The sequence below is a fragment of the Crinia signifera genome, chromosome 8 (genome assembly GCF_055691185.1).
Source record: "Crinia signifera chromosome 8, ASM5569118v1, whole genome shotgun sequence".
Taxonomy (NCBI): Eukaryota; Metazoa; Chordata; class Amphibia; order Anura; family Myobatrachidae; genus Crinia; species Crinia signifera.
The window spans coordinates 14,958,099-14,974,892 of record NC_139224.1 but is presented as its reverse complement, the minus strand read 5'-3'; the positions used below and the strand labels follow the sequence as shown (position 1 = coordinate 14,974,892).

At 47.4% G+C, this 16,794-nt stretch overlaps 1 protein-coding gene across 4 annotated transcripts; it reads left to right on the top strand.

Moving 5' to 3' along the window:
* The first annotated feature begins 637 nt into the window (after positions 1–637).
* On the top strand, positions 638–16,794 carry LOC146025754 (antileukoproteinase-like). Of its 4 annotated transcripts, none has more exons than XM_083155789.1 (4): positions 638–768; positions 9,244–9,399; positions 9,485–9,606; positions 16,623–16,794. In XM_083155789.1, exons 1-4 carry the CDS (start codon positions 669–671, stop codon positions 16,629–16,631), a joined length of 387 nt encoding a protein of 128 aa, XP_083011915.1. In that variant the 5' UTR covers positions 638–668; the 3' UTR covers positions 16,632–16,794. The 4 variants fall into 4 exon arrangements, with proteins under 4 accessions (XP_083011915.1, XP_083011918.1, XP_083011917.1 ...); XM_083155792.1 differs by lacking the exon at positions 638–768 and adding an exon at positions 7,253–7,296; XM_083155791.1 differs by lacking the exon at positions 638–768 and adding an exon at positions 7,729–7,958.

Sequence of the window (16,794 nt, the reverse complement as noted above, 5' to 3'; positions counted from 1 at the left end):
CCCATCATTGAAGATGTATGCAAACCATCGCAGGCACACCATCATTGGAGATGTATGCAAACCACAATTTGAGGAACCACCGGAAGTGGTAGTCTGTTTTGATCAATTTCTGATCCATTTTTTTGTCTTTTTTGCAGGAGTTGAATGCCTTTAGAACTACAATTTGACCAACATTGATGCTGATTAAAAAATTCAGCCATTTTCCCTTTTTTAAATGTATTTTTTACCATGAAACACTGTTGATATTGACCAATTGATGGTTGATGTTTAGTAACTATACCTAATTATAGAGCACATAGAGGAATGGACTTATTCTGTAGCATAATGCAGGTGCCTCTGTCTATACAATAATTGGGGGTGTGCTCTCTGACACCTCTATGAGTGAAGAATGTTATGCACAGGTGCCAGGGGTGAGGCAGATCCCACAGGGCTGGCTACTGTGCTTGTACACAAGGCATCACAGTGTTCCTTTCTGAGACACCTTATTTAATCCCCCTCTCGGGTTTCCCGGTGACAACAGAGGATGTGGGTTTGCTTACCTGTGTGCCTGGGGCTGCAGGTAACAGGGGGATGGGGCTGTCCCATCAGCATGCCCCACCCATACCTGGACTTACCTTTAAATGCTATTTGGATGTTTTGCTGACGTCTATCTAGAAGCTGGAAGAAGCATGAAGCCTGTGGTGTGTCTCCTGGTGTCTCTCCTGGCAGTGCTGAAGTGTACCCAGGGGGCGAGTGTGCAAGGGGAACCAACAACTACCCCACCTCCAGGTAAGCCGGGAGCACAGGACACTCACCTGTCCCTGCACCTTACACAAAGGCCATTATATTATTGGGCATCTTTCCACCTGACAGGTCATTCATGTACAATCAGGGACAGAGGCAGGGAGGAGGTGCGAGGCACAGGGTGTCACTGTGCGCTGTACCAGAACCTGCAGAGCGCCGGGTACTCACTGTGCTCCGCAATGTGATGACAGGTCAGGTACAGGTAACCGCCAGCAGGAAAATCTCAGCCTGCTCAGACATGAAAGGGCATTATGGGACTTGTAGTTCCACAGTTTCGATCAAACCTCTGGAATAGCTTTTTCTATGTACTGTATTTAATAAAAAAAAGAAAGATGTATTACAATGCAGATGTGTTATGTGTGTATGTGTGTTACGTGTATGTGTGTGTGTTACATGTGTGTGTGTCTGGCTGTGTGTTACGTGTGTATTCTATGTGTGTGTAAGTGTGTTACGTGTGTGTTTGTTATGTGTGTGTGTGTGGTGGCTGTGTGTGTGAGTTTGTGTATGTGGTGGCTGTGTGTGTGAGTTTGTGTGGTGGTTGTGTGTTACGTGTGTATATGTGTGTGGTGGTTGTGTGTATGTGTGTGTGGTGGTTGTGTGTGTGTGTGTGTATGTACAGTATGTGGTGGCTGTGTGTGTTTGTGTGGTGGTTGTGTGTTATGTGTGGTGGTTGTGTGTATGTGTGTGTGTGTGTGGTGGTTCTGTGTGTATGTATGTAGTGGCTGTGTGTGTATGCATGTATGTATGTATGTATGTATGTATGTGGTGGCTGTGGGTGTGTGTATGTACAGTATGTGGTGGCTGTGTGTGTGTGTGTGTATGTATGTATGTATGTATGTATGTATGTGGTGGCTGTGTGTGTATGTATGTGGTGGCTGTGTGTGTGTCTATGTACACTATGTGGTGGCTGTGTATGTATGTATGTATGTGGTGGCTGTGTGTGTGTGTGTATGTACAGTATGTGGTGGCTGTGTGTGTGTATGTATGTATGTATGTATGTATGTATGTATGTGGTGGCTGTGTGTGTGTCTATGTACAGTATGTGGTGGCTGTGTATGTATGTATGTGGTGGCTGTGTGTGTGTGTGTGTGTGTGTGTATGTACAGTATGTGGTTGCTGTGTGTGTGTGTGTGTGTGTGTATGTATGTATGTGGTGGCTGTGTGTGTGTGTGTGTGTGTGTATGTACAGTATGTGGTGGCTGTGTGTGTGTATGTATGTGGTGGCTGTGTGTGTATGTATGTATGTATGTCATACCTCCCAACTTCTGTGTTGGGGAAATAGGGACACTCGCGCGGCGTATGCAAATGAGGGGACGGGCGTATGCAAATGAGGGTGCGGCTTATGCTAATTTGCCGCAACCTCATTTTCATACGAGAATAGACGCTGTGCGCATGCGCACAGCGTCTATTCTATTAGATTGGGGGGTCTCCCAACTGCCACCCCCCGCAGCGGGACAATGCCTGCCGCGGGTGGGACAGCGGGACAGGACCCGAAAATCTGGACTGTCCTGCTGTAATCGTGACAGTTGGGAGGTATGGTATGTGGTGGCTGTGTGTGTATGTATGTGGTGGCTGTGTGTGTGTCTATGTACAGTATGTGGTGGCTGTGTGTGTGTGTGTGTGTGTGTGTGTGTGTGTGTGTATGTATGTACAGTATGTGGTGGCTGTGTGTATGTATGTATGTATGTATGTATGTATGTATGTATGTGGTGGCTGTGTGTGTGTATGTACAGTATGTGGTGGCTGTGTGTGTGTGTGTGTGTGTATATGTATGTGGTGGCTGTGGGTGTATGTATGTGGTGGCTGTGTATGTATGTATGTATGTATGTATGTATGTATGTATGTATGTGGTGGCTGTGTGTGTGTGTATGTACAGTATGTGGTGGCTGTGTGTGTGTGTGTGTGTGTATGTATGTGGTGGCTGTGGGTGTATGTATGTGGTGGCTGTGTATGTATGTATGTATGTGGTGGCTGTCTGTGTATGTATGTGGTGGCTGTGTGTGTATGTATGTGTTGGCTGTGTGTGTGTGTATGTACAGTATGTGGTGTGTGTGTGTGTGTGTGTATGTATGTATGTATGTGGTGGCTGTGTGTGTATGTATGTATGTATGTATGTATGTATGTATGTATGTGGTGGCTGTGGGTGTGTGCAGAGGTTGGAGCATGAAAACAAAGTGATTTTTAAGTCGCAAACATTGGGTTCCCTAGCGAGTCTTGGAGAGAGATAAAGTACAGCCAATCATCTCCTAGCTACCATGTTACAGAATGTGCTTGAAAATGACAGGAATTGGTTAGTTGCCCAGTGTGTATGGGCCTTTACTGTATCTCTCTCTCTCAGCTTTGATAAATCTCACACAATGGCCCTTATTCAGATCTGATCGCAGTACAAATTTGTTTGGAAAGTGGGCAAAACCATGTGCACTGCAGGTGGGGCAGATTTAACATGTGCAGAGAGAGTTAGATTTGTGTGAGTTATTTTGTTTCTGTGCAGGATAAATACTGACTGCATTATTTTTACACTGCAATTTAGACAGGGTGGTAGGGCAGAGAGAAGGGGTGCCAGGAGAGAGATAGGAGAGAAGGGGTGCCAGGGGAAATATAAGAGGGTACAAGGTGGCAGGGCAAAGAAAGAAGGTGCCAGGAGAGAGATAGGAGAGAAGGGGTGCTAGGGAAGAGAGAGGAGAGGGCACAAGGTTGCAGGGCAGATAGAAGGGGAGAGATAGGAGAGCAGGGGTGCCAGGTAAAATAAGAGAGGGTACAAGGTGGCAGGGCAAAGAAAGAAGGTGCCAGGATAGAGATCGGAGAGGGTACAAAGTGGCAGGGCCGAGAGAAGGTGCCAGGAGAGATATAGGAGAGGGTACAAGGTGGCAGGGCAGAGAAGCGTGGAGAGATATGAGAGGGTACAAGGTGGCATGGCAGAGAAGGGGTGCCAGGAGAGATATAGGAGAGGGTACAAGGTGGCAGGGCAGAGAGAGAAGGTGCCAGGAGAGAGATAGGAGAGGGTACAAGGTGGCAGGGCAGAGAGAGAAGGTGCCAGGAGAGAGATAGGATAGGGTACAAGGTGGCAGGGCAGAGATAATGGGTGCCAGGAGAGATATAGGAGAGGGTACAAGGTGGCAGGGCAGAGAAGGGGTGCCAGGAGAGATATAGGAGAGGGTACAAGGTGGCAGGGCAGAGAAGGGGTGCCAGGAGAGATAGGAGAGGGTACAAGGTGGCAGGGCAGAGAAGGAGTGCTAGGAGAGATATAGGAGAGGGTACAAGGTGGCAGGGGTGCAGGAGAGAGATAGGATAGGGTATAAGGTGGCAGGGCAGAGAGAGAAGGGGTGCCAGGAGAGACATAGGATAGGGTAAAAGGTGGCAGGGCAGAGAGAAGGGGTGCCAGGAGAGAGATAGGAGAGAAGGTGCCAGGGGAAATATATGAGAAGGTACAAGGTGGCAGGGCAGAGAGAAGGTGCCAGGAGAGAGATAGAGGGCACAAGGTGGCAGGCAGAGAGAATGGGTGCTAGGGGAGATATAGGAAAGGGTACAAGGTGGCAGGGCAGAGAGAAGGTGCCAGGAGAGAGATAGGAGAGGGAACAAAGTGGCAGGGCCGAAAAGGGGTGCCAGGAGACAGATGGGAGAGGGTACAATGTGGCAGGGCCGGGAGAAGGTGCCAGGAGAGAGATAGGAGAGGGTACAAAGTGGCAGGGCCGAAAAGGGGTGCCAGGAGACAGATAGGAGAGGGTACAAAGTGGCAAGGCTGAGAAGGGGTACCAGGAGAGATATAGGAGAGGGTACAAGGTGGCAGGGCCGAGAGAAGGTGCCAGGAGAGATATATGAGAGGGTACAAGGTGGCAGGGCACAGAAGGGGTGCCAGGAGAGATATAGGATAGGGTACACAAGGTGGCAGGGCCGAGAGAAAGTGCCAGGAGAGATATAGGAGAGGGTACAAGGTGGCAGGGCAGAGAAGGGGTGCCAGGAGAGATATATGAGAAGGTACAAGGTGGCAGGGCAGAGAGAGAAGGTGCCAGGAGAGAGATGGGATAGGGTACAAGGTGGCAGGGCTGAGAAGGGGTGCCAGGAGCGATATAGGAGAGGGTACAAGGTGGCAGGGGTACCAGGAGAGAGATAGGATAGGGTACAAGGTGGCAGGGCAGAGAGAGAAGGGGTGCCAGGAGAGAGGGTACAAGGTGGCAGGGCAGATAAGGGGTGCCAGGAGAGATATAGGAGAGGGTACAAGGTGGCAGGGCAGAGAGAGAAGGGGTGCCAGGAGAGGGAGAGGGTACAAGGTGGCAGGGCAGAGAAGTGGTGCCAGGAGATATATAGGATAGGGTACAAGGTGTCAGGGCAGAGAGAATGGGTGCCAGGAGAGATATAGGAGAGAGTACAAGGTGGCAGGGCAGAGAAGGGGTGCCAGGAGAGATATAGGAGAGGGTACAAGGTGGCAGGGCAGTGAAGGGGTGCCAGGAGAGATAGGAGAGGGTACAAGGTGGCAGGGCAGAGAAGGGGTGCTAGGAGAGATATAGGAGAGGGTACAAGGTGGCAGGGGTGCAGGAGAGAGATAGGATAGGGTACAAGGTGGCAGGGCAGAGAGAGAAGGGGTGCCAGGAGAGAGATAGGAGAGAAGGGGTGCCGGGGGAAATATAAGAGAGGGTACAAGGTGGCAGGGGAGAGAGAAGGTGCCAGGAGAGAGATAGAGGGCACAAGGTGGCAGGCAGAGAGAATGGGTGCCAGGGGAGATATAGGAAAGGGTACAAGGTGGCAGGGCAGAGAGAAGGTGCCAGGAGAGAGATAGGAGAGGGTACAAAGTGGCAGGGCCGAAAAGGGGTTACAGGAGACAGATGGGAGGGGGTACAAGGTGGCAGGGCCGAGAAGGGGTGCCAGGAGAGATATAGGAGAGGGTACAAGGTGGTAGGGCCGACAGAAGGTGCCTGGAGAGATATAGGAGAGGGTACAAGGTGGCAGGGCAGAGAAGGGGTGCCAGGAGAGATATAGGATAGGGTACAAGGTGGCAGGGCCGAGAGAAAGTGCCAGGAGAGATAAAGGAGAGGGTACAAGGTGGCAGGGAAGAGAAGGGGTGCCAGGAGAGATATATGAGAGGGTACAAGGTGGCAGGGCAGAGAGAGAAGGTGCCAGGAGAGATGGGATAGGGTACAAGGTGGCAGGGCGGAGAAGGGGTGCCAGGAGCGATATAGGAGAGGGAACAAGGTGGCAGGGGTACCAGGAGAGAGATAGGATAGGGTACAAGGTGGCAGGGCAGAGAGAGAAGGGGTGCCAGGAGAGAGGGTACAAGGTGGCAGGGCAGATAAGGGGTGCCAGGAGAGATAAAGGAGAGGGTACAAGGTGGCAGGGCAGAGAGAGAAGGGGTGCCAGGAGAGAGATAGGATAGGGTACAAGGTGGCAGGGCAGAGAGAATGGGTGCCAGGAGAGATATAGGAGAGGGTAAAAGGTGGCAGGGCAGAGAAGGGGTGCCAGGAGAGATATAGGAGAGAGTAAAAGGTGGCAGGGCAGAGAAGGGGTGCCAGGAGAGATAGGAGAGGGTACAAGGTGGCAGGGCAGAGAAGGGGTGCCAGGAGAGATATAGGAGAGGGTACAAGGTGGCAGGGGTGCCAGGAGAGAGATAGGATAGGGTACAAGGTGGCAGGGCAGAGAGAGAAGGGGTGCCAGGAGAGATATAGGAGAGGGTACAATGTGGCAGGGCAGATAGAGAAGGGATGCCAGGAGAGAGATAGGATAGGGTACAAGGTGGCAGGGCAGAGAAGGGGTGCCAGGAGAGATACAGGAGAGGGTACAAGGTGGCAGGGCAGAGAGAGAAGGTGCCAGGAGAGAGATAGGAGAGGGTACAAGGTGGCATGGCAGAGAAGGGGTGCCAGGAGAGATATAGGAGAGGGTAAAAGGTGGCAGGGGTGCCAGGAGAGAGATAGGATAGGGTACAAGGTGGCATGGCAGAGAGAGAAGGGGTGCCAGGAGAGAGGGTACAAGGTGGCAGGGCAGAGAAGGGGTGCCAGGAGAGATATAGGAGAGGGTACAAGGTGGCAGGGCAGAGAGAATGGGTGCTATTATAGGATCTGAATCTAGATTGCTAGAAGTGCCAGTGATGTGCACCTGCGATTAAGCATGGGAGATTTAAGTTACACAAGTTAATGCTGATTGCCAGGGCCGGATTAAAGGGGGGGGGGGGGGGGGCACAGGGGGTCATTACCCCCGGGCGCTCTGTGGTTGGCATGTATTTAAAAAAAAATATATATATATATATTTTAGCTAAAGGTTGTGCATGGGAGAGTGGGGTAGTGCTGCAGCTTCACCTATCTGCCAATGTGACAATGATTAATGGTGCTGAGCTTTGGGACCCAAGGCACACGGACTGCACAAGTGTGCAGTGCATTACTGGGAGCTGACTAAGTCCCATGACACTTTGTACAAGAGGGCAGAGGCTGAGAGGTTTGTGCTGAGCTCTGATTGGTGGAGTACACCAAATGCTTCTCAGGCCCATGAAGGATAGCAGCAGCATCATGGGAGGGTGTTTAATCAAAGGTAGCGCTGAGCCTATGAGGTCTCTTATGCCCCTTTCAGACCGCACAAAAAAAAAGGTATTTTGCCGATTTTTAACCGTTTTGAAACGGTAATCTGTGCGGTCTGAAAGGTGCAAAAGTGATTTTACCGTTTCCAAAAAAAACGGTTTTTGGAAACGGTAAAAAAGCAGGGTCCTACCCTTTCAGACCCGTTTTTTTTTTGGGTGACAAAACGGATCTGAAACGGGATTTCTCCCCCCCCCCCCTCTCCCCTGGGCAGCGCAGGGAGGGGAATAATCGTGCTGGGGGCAGGGGGTCCCTACAGTGTATGTTATATCAGTGGCGGGGTCCCTGCAGCTACTAGTTCCCATACGCTGCAGGGACCCCGCCACTGATATAACATACACTGTAGGGACGCGCTGCGCTTCCCAGGTTGAACCCCCCCCCCACGTGTGAGAGGATTTAATGAATAATCCCGGGACGCAGTTGCCCTGCTGCTGGGACAGCGCGCCGAGCTGCTGCTGGGGGGAGTTGGAGTCGTCAGAGTCTTTGCCGCTTAGATACACCACCCTGCTGTCAGAGATGTGGATGCTTAGAGCGCAGCCCATGCTGTGATGCCTCCCGAGCCGAGTCCCCGCTGCTGCTGCCGCCGCCGGGCGCCCTCCTCAGTCCTCGCTGCCAGCGGTCAGTGCAAGCAGCGACGCGTCATGTCCTGCAGCCGGCGATGCGCTGCGGCCGCCCGCAGGGAGCGGTGATAGGAAGCGAGGCTTCTGCTCCTCCCGCACTACTAACCCCCGAATGATGGGGACATCAGGATCCCTGATTGGATGCCTCCTGCAGCTACACCCGGCCGGACGTCTTGTATCAGCAGCATGGCAGCATGGTACCGGCGGCCGCGGCTCCGGGCATGTGTGCGGCTGGGATGCTGCTGCCTTATCCGTCTCCGGCTATTACAGCAGGCAGCGCACCAGGGCTGCTCCCGGGGCTCATGGGTGACTGGCTACTGCTGGGATGATGATGATGATAATAATGGGGGTGCACAGGGCGGCACAGGTCTGCCCCCTCCGCGGCTACAAAGTGTTGGGGGGGACCCTGGGGCTCCTCTGTAAAAATTGATTCATTGGGGGGAGGCTGCTTAGCCTCTCCCCCCCCCCCCCCAATAAATTAATCAGTTTTGCAGGAGGACCCGCGGGCAGCCGCTCTCCCCCCCCCTCCCCGCCCCCAGCCTGGACCGGCCACAGCGCAGGGGAGCAATGTGAGCCGTTTTCACAATCGCTTTCACACCGCAAACCTGCTTTAGACCAGGTATTTAGACGTGGTGTGAAAGGGGGTAAACTTCCTCTGACCCGTTTTAAAAAACATTTTAAATACCTGGTCTAAAGAAGGTTCTGCGGTGTGAAAGCAGCATTACAGAGTAAGGTACAGAGGGACAGTCAGGCTTTTCATGTGGTGTTTATGTGTTTTTTTATATATATATATATATATATATATATATATATATATTAACCCCCCCCCCCCCCTGCAGTTACCCATTGACCAAGTTTATACTGCCTTTACTCTGTGTTTTTACAGTGTAATATTCTCCCGTGCAGTTTGCGGCCAGTAATGACAAGTGGGAGGGGCCCCCCGTGTCTAAAGTGCCCCGGGCCCCCCGTGTCTAAAGTGCCCCGGGCCCCCCGAAGGCTTAATCCAGCACTGCTGATCGCTATCGCCCGCTACACAAAACACAGGGGCGCTGTGCAGTCTCTTGCTAAGCGATCTGATCTCTCGCACACATCACATCGTACAGTCCAAGTGCTGGACATGTGCTGCAGGTACTTTTTGAACTAGATCGCATTGTATCTAGTTCAAAATGCTGCTTTAGCACTACGCATGCGATCTAGTTTAAAACGCCTTTACCCAATCCAATGGTAATTGTTGTGTCATTGTTGTACGTGCTACTAAGTGACTATGCTCCATCTTTTTACAGAAAAAGATGGGAAATGCCCACCACCACCACCACCATCATCCATAGCTCTAGAAGTATGTAATGATTTATGCCAGAGTAATGATTATAACTGTGAAGACAATCGCAAATGCTGCTTGACATCATGCAACAATGGGCATCGGTGTCAGATTCCTGACGGTGAGTACTCACCAGATATCATCACCTGGCTGATGGCCTCCCATTAGAGTATCCGGCATTATTTGCTTTTTCCTTCCAATTTCAGACAAGATCGGCTATTGCCCTCCGAACGCCAATGAGACAACCTGTGAGCCGGCCCATCAGTGCGAAACTGACTCCAAATGTGAAGGTGTAAAGAAGTGTTGCTTTAATTGTTGTCAAGATCCTGTAAGTAGCCACTAGGCAGCCAAGTAACCTCATACTTTTCCCATGTCTAAGTCTATTAGGAGCAGGAGAGAAGAAGACCTATTAGTAGCAGGAGAGAAGACCTATTAGTAGCAGGAGAGAAGAAGGCCTATTAGTAGCAGGAGAGAAGAAGACCTATTAGTAGCAGGAGAGAAGAAGACCTATTAGTAGCAGGAGAGAAGAAGGCCTATTAGTAGCAGGAGAGAAGAAGGCCTATTAGTAGCAGGAGAGAAGAAGGCCTATTAGTAGCAGGAGAGAAGAAGACCTATTAGTAGCAGGAGAGAAGAAGACCTATTAGTAGCAGGAGAGAAGAAGACCTATTAGTAGCAGGAGAGAAGAAGACCTATTAGTAGCAGGAGAGAAGAAGACCTATTAGTAGCAGGAGAGAAGAAGACCTATTAGTAGCAGGAGAGAAGAAGACCTATTAGTAGCAGGAGAGAAGAAGTCCTATTAGTAGCAGGAAGGAAGAAGACCGTTGTGCTATTAATGGTGCAGTGGATTTCCTGCCAGAGGCTCCTCTTGGCTTCTTGCTCATTCATGGCGAGATGTCCTAAGACGTACAAGCCCCCACCCACTATAAAGAGATCTTTCTTTGTCTACAGGGGTCATCATATTCCAAAAGAAAGTACAGAGGGAAGAGCAACTACTAACGGGATCAGATGGCAAATCGGTGTCCCGTTACCCAACCCTGCTCCGAACATACACTATTTTAGTTGAATACAAAGATATATGGGTGCTGTTAGTGGTATAGACTTTGGTCTATCTCTGAAGAACTGCAGAAATAAATGTGTCACATGGGGCCTTATTCGAGTTCACTCTTTCTGACAAAATCCTTCTTAGATGGACAAAACCATGTGCACTGCAGGGGGGCAGATGTAACGTGCAGATAGAAATAGATTTGGTGATTTTTTGGTAATTCTTTGCAGGGTAAATACTGGTTGCTTTATTTTAACACTGCAATATAGATCTCACTTTGAAGTAAAACCCCACCCAAATCTAATTAGATCTGCATAAGTTACATCTGCCCCCCTGCAGTGCACATGGTTTTGTCCATCTAAGAAGGATTTTGTCTGAAAGAGTGAACTCGAATAAGGCCCATGGTGTAGAGTCAATGGCCTCTAAGAGTTAGAAGCCGGGAACCATGAGCTTAGTTGTAGCAGGAGGGACAGTGGAACCTTTTTGGATAACTATTGCAGCCATCCAGACCAGGGCCACCCCTGTTGCGGGACAGTCCTGCCTTCTAGATTCTCCAGACACTAATGAGATAGGTGAGATAGTCAGATAATGTTTGGAAGGAGCTACACTGATGACATCTGTTGAGCTTTGCTTCATGGTCCATGTGTGTGGTGGAGGAGATGTTGGTACGGGGGTCTAAGGGAGACAAGATGTATCCAACCTTGGAGAAAGATGGAGTACAAACCAATCTGCTTCTTACTACCAACTTTCAAACCCTTCTCCATGGGGTGGAAACATGCTCTATTATCACCTAGAGAAGTGATTTTCAAACTTTTTCAATGCGCGTCACACCAAACAAGGTTTTAAAATTGCCAAGGCACGCCATCACGCCCCTACAGGAAATAAAAAAACAAACCCATTGGCCCCCATATGAAAAAAACAATCACACTGGTCCCCACAGTTAACAAAAATAAAATTAATTTGCCCTCACATGAAAACAATAGACCAGTAAATAACAGTTGAACTGGTGTCGGTGGCTGTAAACTGGTGTGGACATCTCTAACTCTGGTGGCACACTTGTGAACAGCTCAGGGCACACCAGTGTGCCGTGGCATGTTGGTTGAAAAACACTGACCTTGGGACAACTCTGGGTGGAAGACATTCTCGAGTCCCCACAGTAACCTTTCCGCCACCATGAATAGTGTGGTAAACCTGCACCATAGCTGTCTTGTGTTTCGGCAGTCAATAGCACCTCCGTTTTACTTTAAATTATTTGTGCTGGAGATGTTCTGGATTCCAAAAGCTTTGGTTGGTTAAGTCCATCCTTACTTCCACCACAGTACTTCTTGTTGGGAAGTCTGTCGATCATTCCACTAGCTCCATTCAGTTCAGTAGATCTGGCTTTCCTTCAAGGAGATGTTCAAAGAAAAATGGCGATTGTGCATGCACAGTACCTATATCGGTACTGCGCACGCGCTGGTCCCGGTGCCTGTCATTTGTATTGTACAGGCGCCGGGACCATAGATCCTTCTATGGGCTGTTGCCGAAGCAGCCCATAGAAGCTGGCTGCATATGCGTTTGTAGAAAGTAAGTACAGATGTTTGTAGTGCGCATGCACCTGTCCCGCCGCCTGTCGTTAAAGTACAGGTGCCGGGGAGTGGGACCCAGGAGAGGAGGCGGCAACAGGGGGAGGGGGGTGCCTGAATAGCGGTACCCCTGCTATTGCCACAGGCAGCCCCCCAATCAGGTGCGAGCCGCCACTGGCCCCCTATATGGTATTTGGGGAGAATATTATGAAAGCCTGTCCGTCTAGCTCCACAGCAACCTGTACACAGAAACCATTATCCTAATAACATGGATGGGTATTTATGGAGATCCTGGGGCCCCTGCATGGAATGGCAGATTAGGATGGAGCTGGGGGATGTCAGGGTTTGTTTGTTTTTTTCCCTCTTTCCCCTTCTCTTCTTTCCCTTTTTTATTTTTTTTTGTAGGTTTTGCGGGGATTCCCGAACTTTAATTTTGTTACGTTTTTCGGTGGATGTTATTACTTGTTCTATTTCCTACGTGTCTGAGGTATTTATGGTCCCCCAGAGGGCATCTTCTCCACTATCGAGATATTGTTTCCATATTTCCCATTTTTTTAGTGACTTGGTGTTTGGTGTGACATCGTTTGTCTCCATGTTATAGGCACGGTTTATTTTGTTTATTATCTTTATCATGGTTGGGATTTGTTCTTGTCTCCAGTTCTGAGCTATTGCCGTTTTTGTGGCTATGAAGACTTGATTTAAGAATTAGATATTTGTTTGTCTTACATCTTGTGGCCCGATGTGGAGTAGTGCCCCCTGGGGGGTCAATTCCACCTCTTTTCCTAGTACTCTTGTTACCAGTCCCTCTACCTCCCTCCAGACTTGTTTGACTTTACTACACGTCCAGAATATGTGCAACAGGTCTGCACTTCCTTCTCCACATCTCCAACACTCATCTATCTGCTGAGGATGTATCTTATTTATTTTCTCTGGCGTGTAGTACATTCTATGTAGCAATTTCATGTATCTTTCTATATGCGAGATGGATTTAGTCATCTTATGTACTGTTGAGAAGGTCTTCTCCCATTGCTGTTCATTTATCTCTAGGTTTAAATCTCTCTCCCACTTAAGCTGTACGTTCATTTTTTCCTGTATTTTATTTTCTATTAAGATTTTATACCAGAACGTAATTCCCCTTGTCTGGTATCCTCCTCTTATTCTGTTTATTACGTTATTTGTTAGCTGTTTTACTTCTTCTCCTTTTATTTGTTGTTTATTTATCCAGCTTCTTATTTGTAAGTATTTATAGAAGTCTATTGTTAATACTCCATATTTTTGTTGGAGTTGCGTGAATGGGATTACTCCGTCTTCTCCGATTAACTTTTCTACCGTTTTTATCCCTCCAGAGATCCATGTGTCTACTCTTAGATCTGGAATTAGTTTCATTATTGTTTGTATTTCGATATACTTTAATGGCGTTTTAATTTTCTCGTGTGTGTTCAGAAACTGATCCCAGACTTTAAGTGTGTCTTTAACCGCTTTTGGGGTATCTTTTGTTATTTCTCTCATATTTGCTGGTATCCAGATTATATCTTTTAGACCTAGATTTCCCATTATATCTTCTTCTAATTTTACCCACGGTTTCTCTTCCCCCTCTTTTATTGCTTCTGGGATCTGGTTCAGAACACACGCGTATTGATATGTTTGTATATCTCGGAGCGCTACTCTTATCAAGTACTTTTTTGCTATATTAGCCTTTTTGTCTTTCCGAATGTATCTATTTATTATTGTGTTAAACCTATTCAGCCAGTATTTTGGAAGTATTCTTGGTATAGCCCTAAATAGGTATAATAATTTGGGTAGCAGAAACATTTTCATTGTTGCTATTCTACCCATCCACGTTATTTCTTTATAAATCCAGTCTTTGTTTTTTTTTTCTAATTGTTTTAATAATGGCGTATAGTTGCATTCTAGAAGGTCTGCTTCATTGAGAGCCAAATTTACTCCCAGATATTTTATAGTCTTATCTCTCCACTGAAACTTAAATGTCTTTTTAAGAGTAGCTATTTCTCCTGGGTCGATGTTTATCGGTAAGATTTCGGTTTTATTTTTATTTAACTTGTAATATGAAATTCTAGAATATTGATCTATTATTTGCATTAGAATGGCTATTGAGACTTGGGGTCTGGTAAGAAGTATGGGTACATCATCTGCAAACAGTAGTGTCTTATGTTGCTTTTCCTTAATCTTGGGGGCTTCTATCAAATGGGTATCTCGTATGGTTTCCACAAAGGGTTCTATCGATAAAACAAATATGATTGGGGATAGTGGGCAGCCTTGCCGCGTCCCGTTTGTGATGATAAATTTGGAAGATATGCAAGAGTTGCACATTACATGCGTTTCTGGGGCTGAATATAATGCCGTTACTGCTTTCAAAATTTTCCCCATCATTCCAAATTTTTTTTAAGACTTCTTCCATATAGCCCCAATGTAGCCTATCAAAGGCTTTTTGTGCGTCTAGCGACATCATTATTAGAGGTTTTTGATTTTTGATATGGTATTCCATCACATCTATTGCCCTTCTAGTATTTTCTGTCCCCTGTCTATCTTTAACGAATCCTACCTGATCTGGATTGATCAAATTTGGTAGGTATTGTTTTAATCGGTTTGCTATATTTTTTCCGTATATTTTTATGTCTGTATTTAATAAGGCTATTGGCCTGTAGTTTTGGATTTTTTGAGTCCTTACCTTCTTTGTGAATTGTCACTATTCTAGCCTCTAGCATTTCTGCTGGGAATTTTTCTTTTCTTATTGCGTCTTCAAATGTGGCTATTAAGATCTGGAATCTATTAAGATCTTGTTTCTGGAATACTTTGTAAAATTCGTTACTATATCCATCTGGTCCTACGGCTTTGTTTAGTTGTAAGATTTTAATTGCCTCTTGCATTGCTTGATCTGTTAAGGGTTTATTTAATTTTGTTATCGATCTATGTCTAGTTTTGGTAGTTTAATTCTTGCCAAAAAGGTGTTTATTTCTTCCTTTGTTGGTTGGATCGTATTTTCATCCATTTTAAGGTTATATAAACTTTCATAGTATTCTGCGAATACATTTGTTATTTCCACTGGATTTGTGATTTTCCCTCCATTTTTGTTATAAATTTCTTTTACTTGCTTTCTTACCTGTCTCCCTTTAATTTTGTTTGCTAATGCTGCTTTCAGACCGCATAACTGGCTTTGACCCTGTATTTGGAAACGTTTCCAAAAACGGGTCTGCCAGATAAAACCCCTTTCACACCGCAGCACTTAAACGGTATATTACCGTTTAAGTGCCGATTTTTTGACACTGGCAGACCCGTTTTTGGAAACTTTCCAAATACAGGGTCAAAGCCAGTGCAGCCTTCAGCCCCCCCCCCCCCTCGCGTGTCGACCGAGAGCATGTCGACGCCCCCCGCGCATGTCGACGCCCCCCGCGCGTGTCGACGCCCCCCCCACCCCACCCCGCGTGTCGGCGCCCCCCCCCCCCGTGTCGACTTACCCCGTGCCGGTACCTCCGTTGTGGACTGCAGCTCAGTATGCTCGGAAAGCACTTATGAAAAAAGTGTCTTCCAGAAAATGGCTGCCCCATAGGAAACCCTGTTTAAAAAAACTGTCTTCCGTATGGGGGGCAGCCATTTTCTGAAAGACACTTTTTTCATAAGTGCTTTCCGAGCATACTGAGCTGCAGTGCCGGGAACCACAACGGAGATACCGGCACGGGGTAAGTCGACACGGGGGGGGGGGGGCGCCGACACGCGGGGTGGGGTGGGGGGGGCGTCGACACACGCGGGGGGCGTCGACATGCGCGGGGGGCGTCGACACGCGCGGGGGGGGCTCCAGTGCTGTGAATACTTAATGAGCGCTCATTAAGTATTCACTGTGCTGAATTTAGGACCCAGCTCATTGGCTGGGTCCTAAATACCGTTTCTGAGCCGATTTTTGCGCTAAAATACCGGTTCAGAAACGGGTAGGACCCTGCATTTTAACCGGTTAGAAAAAACGGCATTTTCTAACCGGTTAAGTGGGACTGGACCTTTCAGACCGCACACATTACCGTTTTAAAACGGTAAAAAAACGGCAATTTACCGTTTTAAAAGTGCGGTCTGAAAGGGGCATAAGAGTTTAGTTGCTTTATTGCTTTCACAATATAGTTTTTGTTGAAATTTTGCCATATTTCTTTTTAGTTGGACCGTACTTTTATTTTCTATTTCTGCTCTTAACTTGTTCAGTTTTCCCAATATTTTATCATTTTTTGGGTTACTTTTGTGTATTTGTTCTAAATTTTTTATTTGCTCTTGTAGTTGTATTTGATTCTCCTGTTCCGGTTTCCTCTCTTTAGAGTTAATTTGTTTAATTTTACCTCTTCTATTGATTATCTTCTAGAAGGTGCTTAATAAATAACTAGTCATTTCTGATTGGTTGCCCCTATTTACTAAGCTTTGTAGTAAAGTGAAGAGAGATAAATTACCAGCCAATCAGCTCCTAACTGCCATGCTACTGGATGTCTTTGAAAATATACAGTTAGGAGCTGGTTGACTGCTTACTTTTATCCCCATCCATGGCTTAGTAAATCGCACCACAGTGTCCCAGGAACAGTGACATTGTATCGAGTCTATATCAGTGTAGTGAATGAATGACAGATCTTCATATAATCAGGAGAAATTAGATCCAACCACCGACCTTCATGCGTGTAACTAGGGTGACGACGTGTGATCCGTTGCTATAGAAATGTTGACGGGATTGTTTTTCATCTTCCCCAGGTTAACTAGCGAAGGGATAAGGAAATCACAGAGGAAGAACCACGCGGAGATTCTGTTGTTTGATGCATAATTGGAAATAAATATATATTCTTTCAAGATGACGTATTTCCTGTAATATTGTCTGCATTGTCATTTAAAAATAAAATCAAAATAAACGTGTCATCCTACAAAA